We start from the raw sequence: 26,960 nt of genomic DNA, 5'->3' as shown, positions 1-26,960 counted from the left end.
AGCGTTAAAAGTGTTTTGTCAGCGTAAAAATTCAATTGAACCGTTCGGTCACCGACCTAACCGGCTTTAGTTTTTTCACCCACGCTGCGTCGTCGTCACTCGTCATTGAACCCAAAAAGAAACAAAACAGTTTGATTCGTGTTTCTCTCATTCCTTTTTGTCGTGATTTTTTTAAAAAAAAAAACCAAAAATGGGTATAACAAGGAACAGAAGGAAAACAGACCCAGAAATCATCATCGCTAGAGATACAGATTCCGAGTTAAGTTCGTCAGAAGAGGAAGAAGAAGAAGAAGAAGAAGATAAGTACCCTTTGTCGGAGTCGGAGGAGGAGGAAGAAGAAGAAGATGAAGCGGTTAAAAATGGAGGGAAAATTGAATTGGAGAAGAATAAAGCCAAAGGGAAAGCACCCATTACCGTTAAGCTTATCAAAAAAGTTTGCAAAGTAAACTCTCTTCGAAAAAAACCCTAACTTTCTTATGCGTCGTTTCAACTGCTTTCGTTTTTTGAGTTTTATGATTTTAAAGTGTGATGTTTCTAATTCTGTTTAGGCTTTATGGAATCAAAGATAATGACTTTAAATATTTGCTTTTGATTTCAAACACGTTGAAGTAGAGACAGAGGATTTTTAGTTACATTGTTACTTAAAGTTCTTAACTTTGATGCAGAGACAGAGGATTTTTAGTGTTTGGCTTTGATTGTTTTATATCTGTTGTTTGTTCCATTCCATGGTGGATTTATTTAGGTTTGTAAGCAGCCTGGGCATGAAGCTGGATTTAAAGGAGCAACCTATGTCGATTGTCCTATGAAACCTTGCTTCTTATGCAAAATGCCTGGTAACAAAATCCACATTTTATTTTCGGTTCTTACTTATATGTGAGCTTTATATGATGGCGGATGGACAAAATGTTAACTTACGCAAATGTTTTTGCTTTATTTCACTTCATCAATTGAAGGCCACACTACAATGTCATGTCCTCATAGAGTGGTTACTGACCACGGAATACTCCCAACTTCACATAGAAATACAAAGAACCCTATTGACTTTGTGTTCAAGCGCCAACTCCAACCGAGGATTCCCCCTGTAAGTCTCTTTGCACGCCGTTCTTACTGTATTTTGATGCGTAATGAGATTTTTGTTGACTGGAGTATATGGAACTATTTGTGCTATACAGATTAAACCGAAATATGTGATACCGGATCAAGTTCATTGTGCAGTTATCCGATACCACAGCAGACGTGTTACATGTTTGGAGTTCCATCCCACAAAGCACAACATTCTTCTCTCTGGAGATAAGGTTTTTAGAATTGAACAACAGTCATATGTTACAAATTTTTCTGCATCTATCTTCTCATTGTTATTTTCGTTTCTGTTGGTTGTATGGTTCACTCTCTAATAGAAAGGGCAAATTGGAGTCTGGGATTTTACTAAAGTGTATGAGAAGAATGTGTATGGAAACATACACTTCGTACAAGTTAATAATATGCGGTAAGGATCTCATTGTATCTGTTGTGATTTTACATCTCCATTTAGTTGTCTATATCTCGTATCTTTTGTTGGTATTGCAGGTTTAGTCCCACAAATGATGACATGGTTTATTCTGCATCCTCCGATGGAACAATTGGTTATACTGACCTGGAAACTGGAATTTCATCAACGTTGCTGAATCTCAACCCCGATGGATGGCAGGTCACACCATCATCACCTCGTTTCTCTGATTTTTTTTTCTTGTATGAGCCATTATGCTGATATGACATATCATCGGTTTATAGGGCCAAAAGAGTTGGAAAATGCTGTACGCTATGGATATTAACTCAGAGAAAGGTTTGGTGCTAGCTGCTGATAATTTTGGATTTCTTCACATGTAAGTGATTCATCCCCTTAAACTGTTTGTAGACTAGCCTCTTTGTTATTGTTTAAATGAATGTCAGACTTATCTTCTTGTGATAAAGGATCGACCATCGTACCAATAACAGTACGGGTGAGCCAATTTTGATACACAAGCAAGGAAGCAAAGTTGTTGGCCTCGACTGCAACCCTGTACAGCCTGAGCTTCTTCTCAGTTGTGGGAACGATCATTTTGTAAGTCTATTAAATAGAACAAAGAGTATGATTATCTGATTTCTGTCAGAACTTGTTCAATACATTTGCTTGGTTATGGTTTCAGGCACGAATATGGGATATGCGTAAACTACAACCTAAAGCTTCTCTGAATGATCTTGCACACAAACGAGTGGTCAACTCTGCTTATTTCTCTCCATCATCAGGCACCAAAATCCTCACGACCTGTCAGGACAACCGTATACGAATATGGGACTCGATCTTTGGGGACTTGGATTTGCCAAGCCGAGAGATTGTTCATAGCCATGATTTCAATCGGCATTTGACGCCATTCAAAGCTGAATGGGATCCTAAGGTTTGATACTTTCACCTCTCTCTTGTTTCTTTTAACATCAATTCCCATTTTATACAGCATTTGTTATATGTTCATCCTCAGGATACCTCGGAGTCGCTCATTGTGATAGGCCGTTACATAAGTGAAAACTTCAACGGAACAGCTCTTCACCCAATAGATTTCATTGATGCAAGCAATGGACAATTGGTTGCAGAGGTTATGGATCCAAACATCACAACTATCACTCCAGTCAACAAGTTGCATCCACGCGATGATGTTTTAGCCTCAGGAAGTTCAAGGTTCGTGAGTTCATTACCCATTTAGTTATGAGAGTAACTAATTAGTGAAAACTGTTTAGATGACTAATCTCATTGGTGTGGATTTGGTTTCAAACTCCGGTATCTTCAGGTCCTTGTTCATTTGGCGGCCACAGGAGGAAACAGAGATGGTTGAGGAGAAGAAGGATAAGAAGATTATTATATGTTCTAGTGACAGCCAGAAGAAAGGAAAGAAGCAAAAGCGTGGGAGCGATGATGAAGACGACGATGATGACATGTTTAGCTCTAAAGGCAAAAACATTAAAGTTAACAAGTCTCAAGCAAAAACAACCAAGTCTACACGGAAGACAAAAACTTAAGATGAAGAAACAAGTACTTTATGTATAACTAACTTGTACTCTGTTTTATTTTGGTAGGTTCTCTTGTACATATTCTGTTTTAGTAGCATGCCCTGTTTTGCCTTTGGCAGGCGATTTTGCTTTCCTTTTTTAAAAGGCATGATCGGCTTTTGTCTGGCTCTCTTCAACTTCTTTTTGGTGTATCTAAAGTATGAATTGCAGTAAGAAGGTTCTCTTTTGTTTTCTTTAAGTTGTTGGAGTGATTCTTGATCTCACTGAGTGGAAACAGGGGATGAAAAGTCTTTACTCTTACGTCATCTTGACAGCTAAAACTCATCTGTATCAAAAACAACTAACTAATAAACAAACTGATTCCAGCAAATCATCTTGTTGTTTCAAGTATGGTCTGCCACTACTTCATCCTATTATATTTGTCAATGCATCACAGTTTCTTGGACGCGTCTTCGAAATCTGAATGTAACTTTGGTTATCTACACTTTTGATATTAACTAAGGTTTGTGTAAAACACATTACTCAAATACTCGTTTTATTAGTGATATACATGTTTGCTCAAACAAAGAAAAACTAAGGGGAGGGAGCACTAGTGTACAAATACATACTGTGATTTACATTGCTGATCAAACCTAGCAATCACAACAATAGCACATGTGTTACAAAGGAATGAGTTTTTCATCTCTCATCACATCAATCCAATACAAAATTGAATCTAGGGTTCTATATCTCCTCTTAAACCCAAACTTGTCCACCTTCTCTCTCTTCCCAAGAAGCTTAGAAGGAAACCTAAACAGCAAATCCATGAAAACCCAATTCGCCAAATCATCGATCTCTGTCCGAACAAGCTTCTCCTTAGCCACAATCTCACCCCACACATGCTTTCTCTTACCCATCTCTTTATCAAACGAGAAACCTTCATCGAACATTGTCGTTTCATTAACTTGCACTCCAAGTTTCTTCCCGATTTCAGGCCAAATCTCCTTCCAAGTGAAACCTACCCCATTAATAGCGTTAAAGGCTTCACCTTTCGCTCTCACTCTCCCACTTGTTGCAGCGAAGATATGCTGTTCCGCGACTAAGTTCGAGTCAGACCCATCAATGTAACTCTCCTCCCAACATTCTCTTGTCCCTCCAAACACAAAAGGAAGATTCAAATACTTACACATGGCACCATAAACACAAAGACTTCCCATGAAATTGTACAGAGTCCTTGTAGAGCTTCCCATTAGCAAACCGGGTCTATGAACCGACCAAACAACCGAATTACCAGTGATCTTCTCCTTCAGCAAATCCTCCAAAACATAATAGAAGTTTCTCCCAGAACTCTTCCTCGGACACTTCTCGCTGTAATAACACAAACTCGAACCTTCTCCGACAAGTGACACGTAATGCTTCATCCCCGTTTGGAGCGAGAAGTGCTTTAACCTCGTAGCGTTTGGTAGAATAGCGTCCAAAGCGTTTGTAAGCATCATCTTGTTCTGAAGGCAGCACTTGTCGCTATCCAATGGATACTCACCAGACCACGTGACCCAGAACACGTGACTCACGATGTCTTGTAATGGAGACAAACTCTGCTTAGTCTCAGATGCGTTAAGCAGATCACATGAGATGAAATTGTACATCTTCGTCAATGAACTGATCTCCGGGTTTCGCGCTACGCCGTAGATTCTCCATCTTTGTTTAGACGTTAATAGCCTCTTTACAATCTCTCGACCAACGAGTCCGGTGACGCCAAAGATCAACGCGACGTTCTCGTCTACTTCGTTTCTTCTCATCAAGATTCCATCTTCAGACCCCATTGTTGTTGTGACTATTAGAGAACTCATTGATGGAAGCTTTATATAAACATGTAGTAAAGAGAAAGAAAAAACAAATGTTGTGGGACTGATTCAACGGGTTTTAGGAGAGTTTAAAGACTCGATGCTTACCTGTTTTTAAAGGCTATGTTAGAATATCCAAAGCAACTTGCTTTGGAAACAGCTACGATTCAGCATAACAAAGCACAATTTTATAATACAAATAGATTAAAGTCAACAGTGTTTTAGAGTTTCATGTTACAATCCTTTTTCTTTTGAAAAAAGTACGAAAAAATGGAGTTAATAATCCACACATTATTTTTGTGGATGGCATAAGTTATATTGTTTGCAATATTTGTGTGTATAGAAGAAGATTGTATTTAAGATTCAAACCATATAATGTATGGTGGAAAAATCTAAGTTTATCCTTCGAAAATTTTGACATGCTCCACCGTAGACGTCAATGTCAATATTACCATGGTATCAACTTTTTTTTTTAAGACATCAAAATACTGACAATACCATATATAGAATTAAACCAAATTTATCCATGCAAAATTGTTTGGTTGACCCACACGCTTACTAGTTATTTTTCTGCTTCATGGCGAGTTGCAACAGTTTTAAAATGAGAGAAATAATTGAGGTTGGGACTTGTGACATTTGAAAATTTCTCTTAATCTCTAAATTGTTTTTTCGGAGTTATAACTTGTTTGTCACAATTGCTTACCGATTTTGACTATGATGTCTATAGTCTAGTCTAGTGTCGACCTAATAGTCGGTTTTTAAGTTCATTTGGTTTTGTTTGTTTAGCCAAATTGTATAGCCTTTAATTATGACACTATTGTCAACTATATATGTGATCTGACTAGGTTGGTTATGCATGTGGGTTGGTCAATAGTGCTGCAAGAGCAGTCATTGATATATACATATGGTACGAACCTATACCAATAACCAAGTTGGTATCATTCTAAGGATTATCATCTATTGGGTTAAGCGGGTCGTGTCTTGTTTACCAATTTAAATTTGTGGCTATGGAATGTGTTACGGAAGCCACATGCAGTTCTTATAGTTTTAAAATGAATCGTCGTGTTCAGCATGTTGCCCACTTCTCAATCGGACGGTCAAGGTTGCGAGAGGCAGAATCTGGCCGTGGTCGTTACGTTGCGGGCCGGCTTTTTAATTATGTTACTTATCTTCAAGTGGGTCTCTAGTGTTTCTTTAACAGTCTTACCGGTCAAAACCGAATATTACCAACAACTTATAGTTACACACTTACACACGTGAGTGATACACTAGCTAACTCATTACCAGAATCTAACTAATGTGCGATCTAACTGACATTATGCAGTGGCCAAATTAACATGATACTTCGAATGAAACAAGTTGGCCAAATATTGTAGAAAAATGGAATAATAAAATTCAGTTTTCGAAACGACGAAATGAAAATTACAATACAATAAAACTTTTTGATTGATAATAGTTAAATTATTTTGTTATTGGAGTATGTTTTTTAAAGTCAAAGCCCTTAATCACGTATGCGTCAATCTTGGTTGTGGAACTGTTTTTATATATGAGAAAAATTTGAATTGAAGATGACAAGTAAGTTGCTGGTCTGCGTTGGAGAAACTGAAAGGAGGGGAAATGGGTACAGTGTATCTCTTGCCCCAAAGACATTGAAAAGCTAAAAAATCATACACTTGGCTCTGTCCATAGCTTAAAAATGGACCATGTTTTGTGGTCGACCTACACATTACTCTTCTTTCAATCCTTGTCTTGCTCCCTTACTCTATAATCTATATGCATTGAATAGAGTCAATAGACCCACTTCTCATATTTTCTTTCTTTTTTATTAAACAATTCAATGTAGCTTAGGAAAACGGCATGGAGTTTCAACTTCCATGTTACAAACAGAGTGTGATTGAGAGAAAGGGGTCTAAAATCATAAATAACTAAAACATAACCACCTTTACGAAATTACACGAATAAGAAGGATTAAATCATAATTACCTCTTTGTTATGTTTCTGACTTCACGACCACTACCAATAAAAAAAACTTTCTTAAATCGCCCAACGGTGATCGATTTCGCCGGAAACCGGAGAAGAAAACCCTACATCCTAGATATGGCGGAGAAGCTTGCACCGGAGAAGCGACACGATTTCATTCACAACGGTTTACTCACTTTTACCTCCTCTCTCTCCCTCTTTTATCTAATTCCCCATACACGAGATTTGATCGAATTGATGTGTGATTCGATTCTCGATGTTCTTGTTGTTATATATATAGGGCAAAAGGTGTTTGAGTGGGATCAAACCTTAGAAGAAGTGAACATGTACATAACTTTGCCACCAAATGTTCATCCAAAGGCTTTCCATTGCAAAATCCAATCCAAACATATCGAAGTTGGCATCAAAGGCAACCCTCCTTATCTCAATGTCAGTTTCTTTTTACTATATCTTTCAACATTTTTGGATCCTAATTGGAGAAGATTCGAGTGAGATTTTCTAACATTTTGACAATTTTGCAGCACGATCTTAGTGCCCCCGTGAAGACTGATTGCTCGTTCTGGACTTTAGGTACTCTATTTAGATGAACTATGTGTATTTGAGAGTATATATAGGTTGGATGATGGACTGATGTATAGCTACTGTGTTTGGATCTTGAGTACGCAAGGGTTTGTATGTATGTAGTTTCAGGTTGCAGCGATCTAAGAGTGTTAATGTAGTTTCTATGCAATTTTACAGTATGTTTTGGGTTATTACCAGCGTGTGTATGTAAGTTGTTAATCTGAAGTTTTTTATGTTTGATTTGGCAGAGGATGATATAATGCACATTACGTTGCAGAAGAGGGAGAAAGGGCAGACATGGGCATCTCCCATTTTGGGACAGGGTCAGTTGGATCCTTATGCCACTGATATTGAGCAGAAGCGGCTCATGCTACAGAGGTTTCAAGAAGAGGTTAGCTACGTGTAAAAACTTCTTGATTTTATATGGTTTTCTACTTTTGCAAATTTTTCTGTTTGTCTTGGTCATCTAATTGATCTCTGAATCCAATCTTGGGCATCATCTTTTGGATAGAATTGAATTTATGTCAAAACTCAAAATATGATTACTTTGTCACAGATAATCTGATTTAGATGACTCATGTGTAATCACATTGATTGTTTTCTTTGTTCAAGCACTCTTATTTTGTTTCTTGTGAGTTGTGCCTCTCTCAAGTAGTGAATCTCTTGTTAGAAAAAAAGAGTAGTGAAGAATTTCTTGTGAGTAGTGCCTCTCTCAAGTAGTGAATCTCTTGCTAGAAATAAGAGTAGTGAATCTCTTATGTTCATGGATAAAACAGTCTGCATAGGCCTGGTGATAGTTAACCTATAGTCTAAGCTATGGTGGCTGCCTTAGGTGATTAATTTGTTCACTAAGGTATAGCCGGATTCTGAAGGTTTGGAAATACACTGAGCAAATTAACTTGGCATGACTGAAACACATGGTCTGATTTACTTTGTATTGAGCTCAAGTATGAATTTCTTTTCCTCTTCGATCAATTCTCTTGTTTTACATGTTCTGTTTCTCTCGGTTTTTGCAGAACCCGGGATTCGACTTCTCGCAAGCTCAGTTCACGGGTAATTGTCCAGATCCAAGTAGCTTCATGGGGGGTATTCGTTCTGACTAAAGATAGTCCCACTCTTGTTTCTTTTGTATCCAATTATCTTTTATAAACTCCAAAGCCACCTTTGACTTAACAAAACGTCTCATGGCTCATAAATAACCAGCCTGACTCGCTCCTGTATAACTCGTATTTAGCAATCATATAAATCGTTCGTCGTCTCCAGTTCAGTTATCCTTATCTTTCCCGACAACCGAATCGGAACATCAGCTAAAAGTCCACTGAGCCGTGCATTCATCTCCACTTCGAATATTGTATTGGGTTGTTGAATAAAAAAAAAGTCTCTATAAGGAATTTGGAACAAAATAAATTGGAGAATATTTTTCTCTTTCATTTTATATTGAGACTGATGTCATTCTATAAAGATTTGAAATTCGATTATTTTAAATAAAGAAAATTAAACAAGAGTAAAGGAGAGCTTTGTTAGGCGCGCGTCATCTTCATGGAGACACATATCATAAGACAGACAAGAGGGAACGAATCTCAAGACGTTACGTATTAGCCATTAGTTTTTGTCTCTTCCCGTTGCTCTCGTTAGACTCCTTCGTCTTTCTTATTCCATGATTCTTCTTCTTATTGTACCTACTTAAATAAAAGCTTCATCTTCTCGATGATCCTCTGCGCAAGCCGCCATCATGACGCTAAATCCTCCTCCGTCGCAGCACTCACCGCCGAATCGCCGCGTTCTCATCGTCGGAAATTACTGCCACGACGTTCTGATCCAAAACGGATCAGTCGTAGCTGAAACACTAGGAGGCGCCGCCTCTTTCATCTCTAACGTCTTAGATTCTTCATCCGTCTCCTGCGAATTAGTCTCCAAAGTCGGACACGACTTCAGATACGAGGTCACTCACTCTCCGATCGTGGTCCCGGAGAAGGCAACAACAGTTTTCGAAGCTTATTTCGATCTGGGGGTCGATGTGATCGGTCACGCTGATCGGGTATTGAAACGGGTCTCTGCATGTGATCCGATTCTTCCATCGGATATACCCGATTCGAGATTCGATTTCGGTATGGCTGTTGGAGTCGGCGGCGAGATTTTACCGGAGACGCTTGAGAAAATGGTGGAGATCTGCGACGTTGTGGCTGTTGATATCCAAGCTCTGATTAGGGTTTTTGATCCTGTTGATGGATCCGTGAAGCTTGTAGATTTGAGAGAAAGTGGGTTTTTTCACATCTTGCATCGGATTGGGTACTTGAAAGCTTCATCAGATGAAGCTTTTTTCATGGATGTTGAACAGATGAAGCAATTGTGTTGTGTTGTGGTGACTAATGGTGAAAAAGGTTGTAGGATTTATCATAAGGATGATGAAACGATGGTTCCTCCATTTGTAGCGAAGCAGGTTGATCCTACTGGTGCTGGTGACAGTTTCTTAGGAGGTTTAGTGGTTGGGCTTGTTGAAGGGTTGGCTGTTCCTGATGCTGCATTGTTAGGGAACTTTTTTGGTTCCATCACTGTTGAGCATATTGGTCAGCCTAAATTCGATTTGATGATGCTTCAGGTTTGATTTTGGTTTTTTTTTTTCTAGTTTCTTGAATTGCATGCTGTGAGAGATGATCCCCATTAGAACAGTAGGACGAACTTGGTGAGTCGATGATAGTTATGTATGTTAGGCCTGATTGTGGTAGTGATACTCTAAACAGATTTATTATACATCATAGTCCCAGTAAATAAGAACCAAGACAGAGTCTGAGTTAGTGTTTAGTTTCTCTTAATTGCAGTTGCATCTTGCAGACCAAACCTAGAGCCGGTGAATTAGAAGCTGAAAGAGAGACTTTTCTTGTTTTAGTTCATAGTTAACATAGCAGCAATCATTCATACATAGGGTAGATTCAGATAAAAGTGTTGATTAGGCAATTAGCCGAAACCGGATATGCGCTTGATGTATCAATAAGTGCTTGTTTAAGTGAACATACTGGAATTTAGGATATAGATTTGTGTTTGTGTCTGCACTGAGGATTCATCCTTTTCATCGGTTAGGTTATAGTCACCTTTTCCACTCATTGGCTATGTGTTTTCTTTCTTTTTGATGCAGAGAGTGAAGGAAGAGGTACAGAGAAGGAAGAAGCAACGTAACCTCTCAATTAGCCATAACAATGATCAAGAAGAGTTCCATGCGCGTCTAACTCCAGCTCGGTTTTCGTGTGTAGACTCTCCAGTTCAAACAGAGTTATTAGTCAATGGTCTCTCTTGTGACAGGTGATGATGATGATCACTACCTGTGAATACGAATCTTGAATTTATCTTTTCTTCTACTAACAAAGCTCTTCTGAGTTGTGTGTAAGCAAAAACCTTCTACACGTTGATAAATTTTGGAAATCTAGTTAGTGATATAAAACGCGTTGACCAGCGTCTTCAAAACGCTCTTTGTAGTCGCGCCATCGCACACGTTTTCTTCAATCTCATGCGTTTCAAATTTGGAATGAAAAGTCAAATTGAAAAAAACAAGTTTAGATGAGATATTCATATTCCTAATTTAAATAGGAAAGTTATTTATATCTGTGCTATGTCGCATTTAATGTCATCAATATCTCTTATCATGGTGAACCGAAGTTAAATAAGATAAAAACAACATTGGAAATCTAATTTTCACGGTTGAACCGTAAAAAAAGAAACCGATTCAACATGTAAAAGCAGGAGGGAACCGGTCGGCGTATGCTTCGTAAGCGTAAAAGACGCGCGTGGATTCAAACTGTGGTCACGATCAGGCGCGTGGATTGACGTGGCGATTCCGATTCCCAATCAATTCTGGACGACGAACAACAAAAAAAACAATTCCTGTATTATTTGAGCCTAACCCCCAAAATCGACTTTTCAGATTCCTGATTTCCTTTTGTAAAACTCCTCTCCCTCTATCTCCGACGCTTCCCGTCGGTTATCAGGGGGTTTCAGTTTGTTCTTTCAGATCGGAGTAGTTTACACGTCGTTGACTTGACTTGATTTGATCTGTAACCGTTCGATATAATGAAGCAGAAGAGCCAGCAGAAGAGCCAACATAAGAGGAAGAAGAAGAGATCCTCCGCCTCAAAACCTTCCGGTGATGGAGGAGGAGGAGGAACGGCGTCTGACGGGAACAAAAAAGACTTGGAGGAAGAGAGGAAGGACGACGGTGAAGGTACCATCAAGGAAATAGAAAAAAAAATTATCGAATCGTTAATGGAAGCTTTTTGCTCGGTTTCAATGGAGGAAGCGACGGCTGCTTATAAGGAAGCAGGTGGAGATCTGAACAAAGCCGCTGATATTTTATCGGATCTGGTTGAAAGCAGTGATGATCCGTCGACGAGTTCCTCCTCGGGTCAGGAGACAGCGTCTACATCTGAGTATGGTGCTGGGTCAAGTTCTACATGTAGCGATGATTTGACGAGAGATAGATGGTTTAAAGGAAAGAAGCAGAGTAGAGTTATTGCTGCTACAGGGATGGTTTCTTCTGTGATTACTAAGGATCACTTGAAGCCTAACCCTGTGCGTAAAGAGCTTCCTGTGGTTGAACGGACTAAAGAGCTTTGTGGTAACGGGAAAAAAGCTGCCGATAGAGAGAAAGCTGAACAGTTTCTTAATTCAATGCTTGGTGATGATTGTGAGCTTAGCATGGCTGTTGTTAGAGATGTTCTTTGTGAGTACTTCTTCTTCTTAGTCAAATTGTTATGAGGAGAGACTTGTTTGTTCGATAAATTTGACAAGAAAGTTTCTCTTTTTTTGCAGGTCAATGCGGCTATGATGTGGACATGGTAAGCAGATTGTCTTCAAAGTTACATGGGAAGTATTTGGTATATTGACAGGAAAGGCCCTGCTATATATGCTGATACTTACCCGAACGTTTATTGTAAAGCTTAATTTTGTTTTCTTCTTAGGCTTTGAATGTCTTACTTGACATGTCTTCTTCATCAACTGATGATTCATTGAGTGGTAAATCTTTCGGCGTAGGATTCAGCGATAGTGTAAGTGATTGATTTTTTTGGTTTTCTTCACAGATCAGTATATTTTGTTTTTCCTACACAATGGAATAAAGTGCAATCTCCTGACATTGTTTAACAGCTGGCAGAGACATCTTTTGATACCGATACTTCTGAAAGTGAACTTTTCTGGGGAGACTATAGTCGAAGGTATTGTCATTTGATCTTTGGCCTTCTGGTTATTGCAATTCACTAGTTTTGGAATCATCGGAGGTGGTTCACACATTAATTACAAGATAACTAGCCTCTGCAACTTTTTCTTGGTTTCATTCTTTAATCAGTCCAAATGAAGGAACAACAAACGAACCATTTGACAAGTGGAGTATTCAGTTCATGAACGCATGATATTTAAAATACTCATGAGAAAGTTAATTTACTATAGCATTGCTTTAATTCAACTTTGTGGAAGAGGCTAAAACTAAGCATGTAGCCTGTTTTCTTTTCTTATGGTAGGGATTACGCAAAAGTTCTCACGAGTTCGGAAGATCCTTTTTCAACTAGCCAAGGAAGTGATGAGCTTGGTCTGCCACAAAAAGTGTTGGAGTCTCTGTTCAACATCCGCCAGAGTCCTAAACACGAACCAGAGACAATGAGTTGGAGGAATGTGGCAAAGAAAATGCAGTCTCTTGGTATCGATGCTTCTTCATCCAGTGGGGAAGAGACCCGGCCTAATACGTTCGGTATATTACTATGGTTTCTTGATTATAGTATTTGTGTATATGGCTGGAAATAGCAGGCTCATTTTGCTATGAGTTTGCAGGCTCTGAGATTTTGATGTTTGTTGTTTTACCCGATGAAACACTTGGCAATTCTTGCTTTGGTGTCATTGGCAAAAACATCTGAGGTCTCGACTGCTTGTTTTTGTTGCAACTTGAATATATCTTTCTTACTCATGAATTGCATTACTGGTAAATCAATACATGTGTTGCAGTGAAGGATGACGGATATCATGAACTTAGAAAAGGTGCAACTGACCAGTGGAATGTTACAAAGACCTACTATCAAAAAGTAAGTCTTACTCGCTTCCATATATCTGGCTCTGGTGGACTCCTCAATTAATGCAGTTATCACTTGGTTGAAGGCTGCCGAAGCATATTCGAAAGGAGGGAGGGCTCATGCGGCTTACCTTTCTGATAAGGTGCATCTCACGGTCTATAATATATCATGCTATTGTAGCATTTTTTCGCAAGTGTGACATAAACGTGTGTGATTTTTATAGGGGAGAGTGGCATCTAAATTAGCTCAACAGGCTGATGAGCGGGCAAGCCAAGATATATTTGTTGCGAGGTTAGCTGTTTTGAGGCATTATAGAAGTATGCTGACACGCTTTCACTTTTTGTTGTGGAGGACTAAGCCATTGTTTATGACTATGCAGAAACAAAGGTATAGAGAATGTGGTAACCATTGATCTACATGGTCAGCATGTTAAACAAGCAATGAAACTACTGAAGCTACATCTCTTATTTGGATCTTATGTCCCTTGTAAGTTCTCACCAAACTCAATTATAAGTTTTCTCATCGCTTTGTTTTGTCTTCTTAAAACCTGAGATAATTCCTTCCTCCTAACAATTGTATGTAAACATCCAGCCATTCAGACACTGCGAGTGATCACAGGATGTGGGTCTTCTGGGTTTGGGAAGTCTAAGGTGAAACAATCGGTAAGTTTCTTCGACACCTTTTTCATTTTAACTCTAGAACCAATATACATTAAGGGTATGGAAACTTGGTTGATTGTGTGCACGGAAACAAGAATTTAATATGGCAGTCATTGTATATGGTTATTTATGGATGATCAGGTGGTAAAGCTGCTAGAAAGAGAAGGAGTTAGGTATTGTGAAGAGAACAGAGGGACATTGCTGATTAAGCTTGACGGATGTAGTAGGGAGTTCAGTTTCTTAGACACAGAGAGCGGACTATGAATAAGTGAATACGAAATCTGAAGTCAGGTTTTTAGGCTTTTAGCCTTAGAGATCTATTTATGTCTATATCTGTTGTGTTATCTGATACTAGCTCTGTTTGTTTAAGAAGTAAATGTTAAGTGTTTAAGAAGTAAATGTTAAGTAAAAATTCGCTTCCTTAATTCTCCTTTCCGGATTTCACGTTATCTAAGTTACGAAAACACTTTGTCTGACACAGACAGAAATGTATATTTTTCGTAAACTCTTCTTTGGTCTAATTAGGGGTTGCATAAACAACTATAAATTCTAAGAAGGTAGAGTGTAGGATATGCTAGGTTCACAAGTCAAAAACATTGGTGCATCAGACAGACATAAATTATACTATGTTTTATAGTAGCTGGAACAGTAGAATCATTCATAAGTAACTAAGAGAGTTGTTTTAAAACAAAAGTCATCAAGCACTAAATCTCACACATTAATGGAGAATCAGAAGATTTAGGAGAGTTGAGTTACAGAGGAAGCTCACCACTGTCCACAATCACAACTTTACTCTTGGGAGTTACAGAGGAAGCTCACCATCGCCGATCAGGTTTCAACCTCAGGTCTAACTCTTCTTTTTATTTTCATTTCCTGGGAAAATGGGAGGAAAAAAGTATGGATTTCTGGGATTGATTGTGATGAAGATTGACAAAGAAAGTTTTAGAGTTCTGTTGATTTTACCGGAAAGTCTCTGAATTTTTTTTTTGGGTTTTGTTTCTCTCTCATAGAGCTATTTGACTCATTTTGCCATTTTTCTGGCCTAAATTAGTTTTGATCATTCATCCATCATATATAGCAAAAGCCCCTCTTTTGGTAGCTTCTTAGTGCCTATGAGTCATTTAATGGGGTTCGTGGTGTACTCTGCTGCTGAAACTCAAGTTTCTGACTGTTTGATTCACTTGTCTAAATTTAGAATTTTCCATTTTGGATACTAAGTTTCTATTTTAGAAGTTGTTTACTGCTGGATATCTTTTTAGCTCCTCTCTAGCCTAGAAGATTCAGGAATCAAAATAGAAATATCAATTCTTCAGTGATAAGTGGAGATGTGGTTGGTTTTAACTATTGTTGGCTTATTATTTCAGGTCCATCACAACATGGATGCTCCTCTGTCACATTACTTTATATACACTGGCCACAATTCTTACTTAACTGGAAATCAGCTCAGTAGCAACTGCAGTGACCTTCCAATTGCAGATGCATTAAGACGAGGCGTGAGGGTTGTTGAGTTGGATCTTTGGCCACGTGGTACTGATGATGTCTGTGTTAAGCATGGAAGGTATGTATATATCACTTGCTAAATAAGCACTATATATAGCTAGTGTTTGCATCTTGTATCTTCAAGTTAATAATTTTAGAACCCTCACTATTGAGCAGATTGTTTCAGAAGAACTTCCTGAGGATATATCCGAAAGGCACAAGGTTTAACTCTTCAAACTATAAACCTCAGATTGGTTGGATGAGCGGAGCTCGAATGATTGCATTCAACATGCAGGTCTGTCTCAAATCCTCAGTCCCTGAATCATCATCTGAGTTGTACTGTGATGAAGCTAAATAATAACTGAATGCATAAAAATGTAGGGGTATGTTGCGTCGGAAATCTTGTAACTGCTGCCATGGTGGTGGTGCTTGCACGAAAATTAGTGTAGGCTCTCAAATGCTCTAGAGTCAGCTTCGTCTTACTCTTTAGGAATCACCGAATCACAGGTACGTATCCACCGTTCCCACATCAGTCACCTTTACCTTCCGGGGGAATCTTCAAACATCCATCAACGGTCGGACTAGACTAGTTCCCGTCGCAACCTACTAGAGAAGATCATCTTCTGACAATAGAGAAGCATCTACCTTCATCGTTCACCTTATCAAGAAAACAGAAAGTCCCTTTTTTGTTGCTCCCTTCCCGTTTTAACCCACCCGCTAATTTAGACCTTTCTGACCGCAAGTCCAGCTCAGCCACGACTTGAAAACATGGTCGATGGTACCTTATCATGCCATGGTACTAGAAAGCCCTAAAAGTGGTATCATTGTTTGTAAGAGTCGTTAAGTACGTATGATGGAGACCAACACACATATTATATGTGACATATACATTAACCAATTAATTAAAAGGATATTAACCAAATTAATTAAGTGGAAGTCGTGGCAAAAAATAACAGGGGCAAAATTGTCATTGCGCATAGGATATTTTCACTATAAATATAAACTCGTATGCATCTTGGATTTATTTCCCTAGTTAGCCGCAAAACGTCTTCCTTTTTGCGAAGATTTGACGATAGATGGTTTAAGGGAAAGAAGCATACAGGGATGGTTTCTTCTGTGATTGCCAAGGATTATTTGAAGCCTAAACCTGTGCGGAAAGAGCTTCCTGTGGTTGAACGTTATAAAGAGCTCTGTGGCAACGGGAAAAAAGCTGCCGATAGAGAGAAAGCTGAACAGTTTCTTAATTCAATGCTTGGTGATGATTGTAAACTTAACATGGCTGTTGTTAGAGATGTGGACATGGTAAGCAGATTGTCTTCAACGTTACATGTTAAGTATTTGGAGTATATTGACAGGAAAGGCCCTGCCAATATATGCTGACAATTGCCCGAACGTTTATTGTGAAGTTTAACTTTGTTTTCTTCTTAGGCTTTGAATGTCTTACTTGACATGTCTTCTTCATCAACTGATGATTCATTGAGTGGTAAATCTTTCGGCATAGGAGTCAGCAATAGTGTAAGTGATTGGTTTTCTTCACACATCTGTTTATTTTGTTTTCCTCCTACACAATAGAATAAAGTGCATTCTCCTGACATTGTTTAACAGCTGGCAGAGACATCTTTTGATACTGATACTTCTGAAAGTGAACTTTTCTGGGGAGGCTACAGTCGAAGGTACTCATGAGAAAGTCAAAACTAACTATAGAATTGCTTTAACTCAACTTTGTGGAAGAGGTCAAAACGAAACATGTGGCCTGTTTTCTTTTCTTATGGTAGGAATTACGCAAAAGTTCTCACGAGTTCGGAAGATCCTTTTGCAACTAGCCAAGGAAGTGATGAGCTTGGTCTGCCACAGAAAGTGTTGGATTCTCTGTTCAACATCCGCCAGAGTCCTAAACACGAACCAAAGACAATGAGTTGGAGGAATGTGGCAAAGAAAATGCAGTCTCTTGGTATCGATGCTTCTTCATCTAGTGGGGAAGAGACCCGGCCTAATACGTTCGGTATATTACTATGGTTTCTTGATTATAGTATTTGTGTATATGGCTGGAAATAGCAGGCTCATTTTGCTATGAGTTTGCAGGCTCTGAGCTTCTGATGTATGTTGTTTTACCCGATGAAACACTTGGCAATTTTTGCTATGGTGACATTGGCAAAAGCATCTGAGGTCTCGACTGCTTGTTTGTGTTGCAACTCTTGAATATATCTTTCTTACTCATGATTTGCATTACTGGTCAATCAATACATGTGTTGCAGTGAAGGATGACGGATATCATGAACTTAGAAAAGATGCAACTGACCAGTGGAATGTTACAAAGTCCTACTATCAAAAAGTAAGTTTTACTTGCTTACATATATCTGGCTCTGGTAGACTCCTCAATTAATGCAGTTATCACTTGGTTGAAGGCTGCCGAAGTATATTCGAAAGGAGGGAGGGCTTATGCGGCTTACCTTGCTGATAAGGTGCATATCACGGTCTATATATCATTGCTATTGTAGCATTTTTTTTTTTTGGAAGAATGAAAAAAACTTGTGTCTTTATTTTTATAGGGGAGAGTGGCATCTAAATTAGCACAACGGGCTGATGAGAGGGCAAGCCAAGATATATTTGTTGCGAGGTTAGCTGTTATGAGGCATTATAGAAGTATGCTGACACGCTTTCACTTTTTGTTGTGGACTAAGGCATTGTTTATGACTGTGCAGAAACAAAGGTACAGAGAATGTGGAAACCATTGATCTGCATGGTCAGCATGTTAAACAAGCAATGAAACTACTGAAGCTACATCTCTTGTTTGGATCATATGTCCCTTGTAAGCTCTCACAAACTCAATTATAAGTCTTTTCTTCTTTAGTAGATCATCATCAGCTTCTCTTGTCATTCATAAAACCTCCTAACAATTGTGTGTAAACATCCAGCCATTCAGACACTGCGAGTGATCACAGGATGTGGGTCTTCTGGGTTTGGGAAGTCCAAGGTGAAACAATCGGTAAGTTTCTTCGACACCTTTTTCATTTTAACTCTAGAACCAATATACATTAAGGGTATGGAAACTTGGTTGATTGTGTGCACGGAAACAAGAATTTAATATGGCAGTCATTGTATATGGTTATTTATGGATGATCAGGTGGTAAAGCTGCTAGAAAGAGAAGGAGTTAGGTATTGTGAAGAGAACAGAGGGACATTGCTGATTAAGCTTGACGGATGTAGTAGGGAGTTCAGTTTCTTAGACACAGAGAGCGGACTATGAATAAGTGAATACGAAATCTGAAGTCAGGTTTTTAGGCTTTTAGCCTTAGAGATCTTTTTATGTCTATTTGTCTATATCTGTTATGTGTTATCTGCTACTACTAGCTCTGTTTGTTTAAGAAGTAAATGTTACGCAAAAATTCGCTTGCTTAATTCTCCTTTCCGGATTTCACGTTTTCTAAGTTACGAAAAGACTTTGTCTGACACAGACAGAAATGTATATTTTTCGTAAACTCTTCTTTGGTCTAATTAGGGGTTTGCATAATATAATTATCATGCAACTTCTATAAAATCTAAGAAGGTATAGTGTAGGATTTGCTAGGGTCAAAAAGTGAAAAACATTTGTGCATCAGATAGACATAAATTATACTATGTTTTATGGTAACTGGAACAGTAGAATCATTCATAAGTAACTAAAAGAGTTGTTTTTTTAACAAAAGTCATCAAGCACTTAGCTCACACATTAATGGAGAATCAAACGATCTAGAAGAGTTTGAGTTACAGAGGATGCTCACCACTGTCCACAATCACAACTTTACTCTTGGGAGTTCCGCTCTGATTTCCTTCAGCTTCAACTTTGTAGACAACATCCATTCCCGTCACTACCTTCCCGAACACTACATGCCTCCCGTCCAACCTGCATAAAGTCCCAAGCTTTCTTATCAGAAGACAGAAACCACATATCGAGAATTCTATTCCGAAATTGAAACTCATAATCAAACAACTGGAAAGTAAAAGAACTGAAAGATCAAGAAGGTAGCTTTATGTGTTTAAAATTCGGCTGATTCAGTACTCACCAGCTGGTTGTGACAGTTGTGATGAAAAACTGTGATCCATTGGTGTCTTGGCCAGCGTTTGCCATTGATAGGAACCCTGAGAAAAAGGAAAACAATTGATCAGGTTTAAAACCTCACACAGGTAAAAGAGTCAGATAAAAACGTATACATAGAATACTGAAGAAGTTCTCACCTGGACCAGTATGCTTTAGCTTGAAGTTCTCATCAGCAAACGTCTCACCATAGATAGATTCTCCTCCCATTCCATTTCCATGAGTAAAGTCACCTCCTTGAAGCATAAAGCTTGGTATGATCCTATGGAATGAACTACCCTTGTAATGGAGAGCCTTTCCTTTCTTACCTATTCCTTTCTCCCCTGTGAGTAAAACAGTTTACGTAAGCTTTCATATCAAGGTAGGTAGATAAACTGATGTGCTATGTTATGATGGTCGAAAAAAAGTTATTTTGAGTTTGAGGAATATTTTGAGTTTGTTACCCGTGCATAGAGCTCGGAAATTCTCGACAGTTTTGGGAACTGTCTTGCCAAATAGACCCATGACAATACGACCTGGAAAAAAAAATCATCAATTGGTTTGAGATGTCTTCAGGGGAAATATATAGCGCGAGAAGTAATTGCACCAACATGAATGGATCATAAAAAATTAACTTAGGAAACGAGGTCATACCTGCTGCTTTCCCATCAATTTCAACATCGAAGTAAACCTTGTGTGTGATCTCCTTCAAGTTTTCCTTGGATTTTTTGGCCTGAAACATAAAAGCAAACATCCAGAGAAGAGATCAATGTAAATACGCTAGCAAGTAGAAGCAGTTTCATAATATTAACATCATTCCAACACATATGGACACACATTAGGCGCACATGATGCACAACTAGCTTTCTCAAATACAATACCAATTCGATGATGTTGAATCTCTCTAAATCACATCTTAAGGACCAAATTCAGAATTTCGGAATAAACATATATGGTTGATCCAATTTCCTGAATCTCTTACGTCCCGTAATTGCAACCGTAGGCAAAAAATTTGGAAAACTAACCCGATTCACATCTCAAACACACTACATACAGATCGCGATGAGAGTTTAAAGGTTCATTCACTCATCGTACAAAAATGAGATGCTGATACGAATCTCAGAAAGGTGTCATGATAATCAAACACACAAAATCAACATTCAGACAAAATTTGCGATAAATCGCACTCAGTTTGATATAGATCGTGCAAATTCTAAGAACTCAATCGAAAACATTTGCTGCAAACTATAGAATAGTGAGAAGGCACGACACAAAAGATAAAAGTACCTGAATAGCGCTTAGGGTACCAAGAAGAAGAAGACTCCATAGAAGTAGGGTCACTGAGCTCGCCATCGTCGCACCGTGCTTAGTGGTTTCTCCTGACGACTGACTCCCCCCTTCTTTATTTCCCCACCAAACACCACGTAGAATATCCGATTAGATCTTACCACGTGGCTATTTCGACATATAATTGTACTTGGGCCTCGGATTCTTTGAGAATCGTAATGGGCTGGGGCGCTGGGCTAATGAGTTGTTTGTTACAGCCCATTAATCGATCAACGTGAAAGATTTTTAGAGGAGTGTATCGAAGCTATGATTTTGGAAGATTTGATGAGATTTAGAAAATTTGGAATTTTGAAAGATTTTAGGGAAGTTGATATGATTTATTGTAAAATTCTTTCAAATCTCATATAAAATCATGAGATTTGGATATCTTTATTTTTAACTAAACAAATCCCACCTAAATCCTCCAGAATCTCAGAAATCATTAAAATCCAAATCCACAAACTATTTTGAATAACAGTAGATTTTAAAGTATATTTTTAAATCATCAGTTTAACCCCCTTTATAATATTGTTGCTAACAATACAAAAACAGTGAAAACTTGGTAACCCTAAGGGAAGGTCGGGATGACTAAATCTGATACTCTGATAGTCTAATTTTTTAAATCAAAGATTCTAAGTCAATAAAGACTAAAACACCAAGACCATCATAAGGATTTCACATTGTACTTATGTTCCAGCTAATAATAATATTCTGGTTATATAACTTTAGAAAGTCGTCGTTATAATAAACATTAATAATGTCAGTTTCATTCAATTAAGCACGTTTCTGTTCACATTAACAATTTGACGTAGAATATTTAACTATTGTCAACTTTCCCTGTCCTAATCTTCCACTAAACACTTTCTTTTGGTAGATCAATTAATATACTTTGAAAGATTAGTACTTTTTTAACGACTAATATCATATCAATATGTCTCTTTTTAAGTGTTAGTTAGTAAAAAAGGGAGAGATAATTTTCATAACTTTTGTTTTTTGGCCTAAAAGTGGATTTTGGAAAGACAATAGACCTGCATCTGCACCACCATTATAAACCAACACTTCTTTCTTCCTTTTCTTTTGTCGCCTTGCTATTCGACATATCTATTATCTTGTTTTTTTTTTTCTATTGGCCGACATCTGAAATCTGTTTTTTTTTCTTAATGATATTTACCTCTTTTTTTTGTCTATTTTAACGTGAATATATATACATCATGTAAAAAACAATACAAATAATCCATGTAAATCAAATACAATGAAGTAAAAATTCCTCAAGAAAAGATGAAGACATATATATGTATTTATACTTTTTGGTCTTAAAGTGGCATCGTGAATAAATATAGGATATACCATGATGTTACGTTTTGGCCTAGCAGTAGCACTCTATCAGTTATATCAACAAGGACCAAGGTATACGAAACACAACGACTGACCGACATCGTATGTTGATAAAGAAAATCCATGATTCATGAACCTTTAAACTCTGGAGAGTGTAATCGTGCAGTTGATAGGATAGGTCATCATCATCATCCCTATACTTTTGAATCTTTTTGTATGGATAAGTCACAAAGTGCATTCGTGTTATCGTGTATGGTTACAAAACTTACAATAATAGACCCATAAATATCGGACTTTACTTCAATGGACGTATTACATACGTGTCGATAGCAGAAAAAAACAAAGACAAAACATAACACAACAAATGCGTTAAAGAGTTAGAGATCTGCATCGATCTGCCCCCACCAATGTAGTCCCAGTACTTTTTTTTCTTTTTTTTTTTCTTTGCTATTTCAACATATCTGAATATAGTTTTTCAAATTTGTGTTCACACTTCAACACTCAAAAAAAAAAATTTGATTATGGGAAAAACAATTAAACCCTTGGCGATATATATTCATTAATTAAGTACTATTTTTAGTTTTTTTACTCCATCCTTTAAATTAGTCAATTCTTTTCTTTCTCTGGGTTTAGAATTAACAACGACGATTATAAATTTCTTAGAGAAAAAAACAAGATTCGTCAGTAAACAAGTTTTTTGTTTTTGTTTTCTTGTGATGTGTTCAGGTGTGAGAGCGTGTAAGAGAGGTTTGACGAGGTTTTTTTTTTGCTTTCTCTGAAATGTTTACGACATTAAAAACACATTAAAATGAGAAGAACGATCTGAGAGTATTTATAAGTTAAAGATTCAGAGAACAAAAAAAAGGTATCACCTTTTCATATTCTTGGATCTGAACACGACGATACGTACACATACAGAGAGAGAGAGATGGAGGGAAAAAAAGATAGTTACAAATTCTGTCTGATCTTCACCAGGAAGTTCAGGATGACGGAGTCTGGTCCTGTCGATGACGTCAGAGCTGTGTTCGAGAAATATGCAGAGGGCGAGGCTCATATGTCGCCGGAGCAGTTACAGAAACTTATGGCGGAGGAAGGAGGAGGAGAAGGAGAAGAACGATCGACGAGTCTGGAGGAAGCGGAGAGGATCGTTGACGAGGTGCTTCGTCGTAGACACCACATTGCAAAGTTCACCAGACGAAACCTGACGCTCGAAGATTTCAATTATTTTCTGTTTTCCACTGATCTTAATCCTCCCATCGCCGATCAGGTTTTAACTTCTGGTCAAACTCTCTTTTTTTTTTTTCCTGAGAAAATGGGAGAAACAAAGTTTGGATTTTTCGGAATCTGGGATTGATTTTGATAAAGATTGACAAAGAAAGTTTAAGACTTTTGTTGATTTTACCGGAAAGTCTCTGAATTTTTTTCTTTTTTTTTTTTTGGTAATCTTTCTCTCTCATAAAGCTATTTGACTCATTTTGCCATTTTCTGGCCTAAATTAGTTTTGATCATTCATCCATCATACATAGCAAAGCCCCTCTTTTGGTAGCTTTCTGTGCGTGTGGTCTGCTCTGCTGAGGAATCTGACTGTTTGATTCTTCACTTGTCTAAATTTAGAATTTTCCATTTTGGATACTAAGTTTCTATTTTAGAAGTTGCTTACTTTCTGGATATCTTTTAGCTCCTCTCTAGCCTATTATAAGATTCAGGAATCAGCATAGAAATATCAATTCTTCAGTGATAAGTGGAGGGAGATGTGGTTGGTTTTATTAACCATTGTTGGCTATTATTATTTCAGGTCCATCACAACATGGATGCTCCTCTGTCACATTACTTTATATATACAGGCCACAATTCTTACTTAACTGGAAACCAGCTCAGTAGCAACTGCAGTGACCTTCCCATTGCAGATGCATTAAGACGAGGCGTCAGGGTTGTTGAGTTGGATCTTTGGCCACGTGGTACTGATGATGTCTGTGTTAAGCATGGAAGGTATGTATACATTCACTTCGGGTCTTGTTTTTGTGTGGGGTTGGTTCTATGGACTGTTATTGTTTTGTTTCTCACTTTTATGGAAACTGCAGGACCTTGACGAAGGCGGTGAAATTGGGAAAATGTTTGGAATCCATTAAAGCTAATGCCTTTGCTACTTCAAAGTATCCTGTTATTATTACTCTTGAAGACCATCTCACGCCAAAACTTCAATTTAAAGTTGCCAAGGTTTTTCTTTTCTTTTCACCCTATATAGTCTTTAGACCTTAAAGTTCATGATTCCATCTGTGTATATATGAACGCCGCATAGTATTTGCTCTTCCGCAGATGATAACTCAGACATTTGGAGAAATGTTGTATTACCATGATGCTGAAAGTTGTCAAGAATTTCCTTCACCAGAAGACTTAAAGGGAAAGATTCTTATATCAACAAAACCTCCAAAAGAGTACTTAGAAGCTAACGATGGGAAGGAGAAAGATAATGGAGAGAAAGGTAAAGATTCAGATGAGGATGTATGGGGAAAAGAGCCAGAAGATCTTATTTCTACGCAATCCGAACTTGAGAAGGTGTGCTTCAACTGTAATACTAATTGAAGCAAAACCTCTAAGTATCATGTGTGTTGTTTAATAGTCCAATTCATACTGCTTTTTGATTACTTTCAGGTTACAAGCAGTATAAATGATCTCAGTCAAGATGATGAAGAAAGAGGCTCTTGTGAGTCTGATATGTCATGCCAATTACTAGCACCAGAATACAAGCGTCTTATTGCCATCCATGCAGGGAAGCCAAAAGGTGGCTTACGGATGGCTTTAAAAGTGGATCCAAATAAAATCAGGCGACTTAGTCTGAGTGAGCAATTACTGGAGAAAGCTGTAGCGACATATGGTACAGATGTTATCAGGTAATTGCTAAATAAGCACTATATAGCTAGTGTTTTGCTTCTTGTATCTTCAAGTTAATAATTTTAGAACCCTCACAATTGAGCAGATTCACTCAGAAGAACTTTCTGAGAATTTATCCGAAAGGCACAAGGTTTAACTCTTCAAACTATAAACCACAGATCGGTTGGATGAGCGGAGCCCAAATGATTGCATTCAACATGCAGGTCTGTCTCAAATCCTCAGTCCCTGAATCATCATCTGAGTTTTACTGTGATGAAACTAAATAATAACTGAATGCATAAATGTAGGGGCATGGTAGAGCATTATGGCTTATGGAAGGAATGTTTCGAGCAAATGGAGGGTGCGGTTATGTCAAAAAGCCAGATTTTCTTATGAATGTAGACCCTACTGGACAAAGTTTTTATCCCAAGGATAATTCTTCTCCAAAGAAAACTTTAAAGGTTAGGCAATAGAGTTTAAACATTTGTTGTTTCCTTCATATATGCCTTCCACACTTGCTTGCTTAACATTTACCAATCTCAGGTTAAAGTCTGTATGGGAGATGGATGGCTTCTAGACTTCAAGAAAACTCACTTTGATTCTTATTCTCCTCCAGATTTCTTCGTTAGAGTATGTGAACACCAATCTTGATTTATTTCCATTTTCCCTTATCTTGAATTCTTGATTGAAATAGAAACTTAACTTGGTCAAATACAGGTGGGTATTGCTGGAGCACCTGTTGATGAGGTGATGGAGAAAACAAAAATAGAGTATGATACATGGACACCCATTTGGAATAAGGAGTTCACATTCCCGTTAGCAGTTCCTGAACTTGCTCTGCTCCGTGTTGAAGTCCATGAGCACGACAATAATGAAAAAGATGATTTTGGAGGTCAAACTTGTTTACCAGTGTCCGAGTTAAGGCAAGGCATACGCGCTGTTCCACTCTTTAATCGAAAGGGAGTAAAATACAGCTCCACACGGCTTCTTATGCGCTTCGAGTTTGTCTGAGCCGCCAATTTTGGTGCGTGTATCCATCTAGATTTATATCTTTTATTTGATATGTTGTATGTTTATTATGTGTCTGATGCTTCTTGATTGAGGAATAAAATTGATCTTTACATGAGTAATATATAGATCTTCTGAAATTCCTGTCCTTTATGGTTTCTTCGTCTTGAGATGAAGTTTTGTTCAATAAGCACAAAAAACAAAGAACTCCTTATGAAAGTTATAGTAATATTAAGCATCTCTGATCTTATCTTAGAAACATAAACTCTTTATTCTTTTTCTGGATTTTGGTATTGGATAGCTTAAAGTAGTAATTTATACGCATGAGGACTTATATCAAAGAAGCTTCATATCTTTAGCTAAACTATTAGTTATTTAAGCCTTTGTCTCTCTGTTTGCTGCACTAAACACGTGAAATTCTGAAGTAGAGTATATATTCTGGAATCTTTTGTTGGTATATGAATCTCTTTATGCTAATTAATCAATTTTTTTAAGCGTTGCTTTATATTTAACAATCTAAAGGTATATATTCTTAATCCATAGACAAAGACCGCACCACCATATATGCTTACTAGTGAAGAAAGACAGATTCTTGATTCTATTTCATCGTTGGAGAGATTGGTAACTTACAGATGTTTTGAGATTCTTCAAAGACTTTATGAGCGTTTTAACAGTGACTTGAAAGACTTTGCATACCGTGAAATGTGGGAAGGAAAGAAAGAAAAAATGAAAAGTATTGAGAAACCCAATCGTTGAATCCTTGAAGCTTCCCTCAGCTACATCATTATGCTTCTGG

The 26,960-nt window shown here is 37.8% G+C and overlaps 8 protein-coding genes across 12 annotated transcripts; 6 read left to right on the top strand and 2 right to left on the bottom strand.

Moving 5' to 3' along the window:
* On the top strand, positions 71-3,259 carry LOC104736015 (protein DAMAGED DNA-BINDING 2). The gene is made up of 11 exons (XM_010455930.2): positions 71-442; positions 743-833; positions 954-1,081; positions 1,173-1,295; positions 1,398-1,486; positions 1,567-1,687; positions 1,771-1,862; positions 1,951-2,080; positions 2,166-2,414; positions 2,496-2,692; positions 2,802-3,259. The coding sequence occupies exons 1-11, from the start codon at positions 191-193 to the stop codon at positions 3,028-3,030; spliced, it is 1,701 nt and encodes a 566-aa protein (XP_010454232.1). The 5' UTR covers positions 71-190; the 3' UTR covers positions 3,031-3,259.
* On the bottom strand, positions 3,540-5,161 carry LOC104736002 (iridoid synthase-like). Of its 3 annotated transcripts, none has more exons than XM_010455917.2 (2): positions 4,953-5,161; positions 3,540-4,834 (listed from the first exon to the last, which is right to left on the bottom strand). In XM_010455917.2, the coding sequence occupies exon 2, from the start codon at positions 4,821-4,823 to the stop codon at positions 3,681-3,683; it is 1,143 nt and encodes a 380-aa protein (XP_010454219.1). In that variant the 5' UTR covers positions 4,824-4,834; positions 4,953-5,161; the 3' UTR covers positions 3,540-3,680. The 3 variants fall into 3 exon arrangements, with proteins under 3 accessions (XP_010454219.1, XP_019092832.1, XP_010454212.1); XM_019237287.1 differs by having other exon boundaries at positions 3,540-4,810; XM_010455910.2 differs by having other exon boundaries at positions 3,540-4,859; positions 4,953-5,160.
* On the top strand, positions 6,849-8,647 carry LOC104735991 (nudC domain-containing protein 2). The gene is made up of 5 exons (XM_010455899.2): positions 6,849-6,990; positions 7,105-7,253; positions 7,346-7,394; positions 7,634-7,776; positions 8,402-8,647. The coding sequence occupies exons 1-5, from the start codon at positions 6,942-6,944 to the stop codon at positions 8,486-8,488; spliced, it is 477 nt and encodes a 158-aa protein (XP_010454201.1). The 5' UTR covers positions 6,849-6,941; the 3' UTR covers positions 8,489-8,647.
* On the top strand, positions 8,905-10,912 carry LOC104735981 (inositol 3-kinase). The gene is made up of 2 exons (XM_010455886.2): positions 8,905-9,984; positions 10,519-10,912. Exons 1-2 carry the CDS (start codon positions 9,118-9,120, stop codon positions 10,684-10,686), a joined length of 1,035 nt encoding a protein of 344 aa, XP_010454188.1. The 5' UTR covers positions 8,905-9,117; the 3' UTR covers positions 10,687-10,912.
* On the top strand, positions 11,254-14,598 carry LOC104735952 (SMR domain-containing protein At5g58720-like). Its single transcript, XM_010455854.2, has 11 exons — positions 11,254-12,096; positions 12,186-12,211; positions 12,335-12,421; positions 12,519-12,586; positions 12,890-13,116; positions 13,368-13,444; positions 13,518-13,574; positions 13,656-13,723; positions 13,812-13,918; positions 14,024-14,094; positions 14,233-14,598. Exons 1-11 carry the CDS (start codon positions 11,448-11,450, stop codon positions 14,353-14,355), a joined length of 1,560 nt encoding a protein of 519 aa, XP_010454156.1. The 5' UTR covers positions 11,254-11,447; the 3' UTR covers positions 14,356-14,598.
* Positions 14,809-19,052, top strand: LOC104735971 (SMR domain-containing protein At5g58720-like). The gene is made up of 13 exons (XM_010455877.2): positions 14,809-14,936; positions 15,456-15,649; positions 15,748-15,865; positions 15,952-16,872; positions 16,999-17,085; positions 17,176-17,243; positions 17,346-17,572; positions 17,826-17,902; positions 17,976-18,032; positions 18,120-18,187; positions 18,273-18,379; positions 18,486-18,556; positions 18,695-19,052. Exons 4-13 carry the CDS (start codon positions 16,579-16,581, stop codon positions 18,815-18,817), a joined length of 1,179 nt encoding a protein of 392 aa, XP_010454179.1. The 5' UTR covers positions 14,809-14,936; positions 15,456-15,649; positions 15,748-15,865; positions 15,952-16,578; the 3' UTR covers positions 18,818-19,052.
* LOC104735945 (peptidyl-prolyl cis-trans isomerase CYP20-1) lies at positions 19,171-21,051 on the bottom strand. The gene is made up of 6 exons (XM_010455842.2): positions 20,912-21,051; positions 20,279-20,357; positions 20,089-20,160; positions 19,786-19,968; positions 19,614-19,689; positions 19,171-19,453 (listed from the first exon to the last, which is right to left on the bottom strand). Exons 1-6 carry the CDS (start codon positions 20,975-20,977, stop codon positions 19,315-19,317), a joined length of 615 nt encoding a protein of 204 aa, XP_010454144.1. The 5' UTR covers positions 20,978-21,051; the 3' UTR covers positions 19,171-19,314.
* Positions 22,758-26,304, top strand: LOC104735923 (phosphoinositide phospholipase C 4-like). Of its 3 annotated transcripts, none has more exons than XM_010455822.2 (10): positions 22,758-22,852; positions 23,012-23,552; positions 24,081-24,274; positions 24,367-24,502; positions 24,602-24,841; positions 24,938-25,176; positions 25,263-25,380; positions 25,465-25,617; positions 25,700-25,786; positions 25,874-26,304. In XM_010455822.2, exons 2-10 carry the CDS (start codon positions 23,214-23,216, stop codon positions 26,165-26,167), a joined length of 1,800 nt encoding a protein of 599 aa, XP_010454124.1. In that variant the 5' UTR covers positions 22,758-22,852; positions 23,012-23,213; the 3' UTR covers positions 26,168-26,304. The 3 variants fall into 3 exon arrangements, with proteins under 3 accessions (XP_010454124.1, XP_010454132.1, XP_010454117.1); XM_010455830.2 differs by lacking the exon at positions 22,758-22,852 and having other exon boundaries at positions 22,874-23,150; positions 23,261-23,552; XM_010455815.2 differs by lacking the exon at positions 22,758-22,852 and having other exon boundaries at positions 22,874-23,552.

The sequence above is a fragment of the Camelina sativa genome, chromosome 2 (genome assembly GCF_000633955.1).
Source record: "Camelina sativa cultivar DH55 chromosome 2, Cs, whole genome shotgun sequence".
Taxonomy (NCBI): Eukaryota; Viridiplantae; Streptophyta; class Magnoliopsida; order Brassicales; family Brassicaceae; genus Camelina; species Camelina sativa.
The sequence above is the reverse complement of the archived record's forward strand: the minus strand, read 5'-3'. Positions and strand labels throughout refer to the sequence as shown.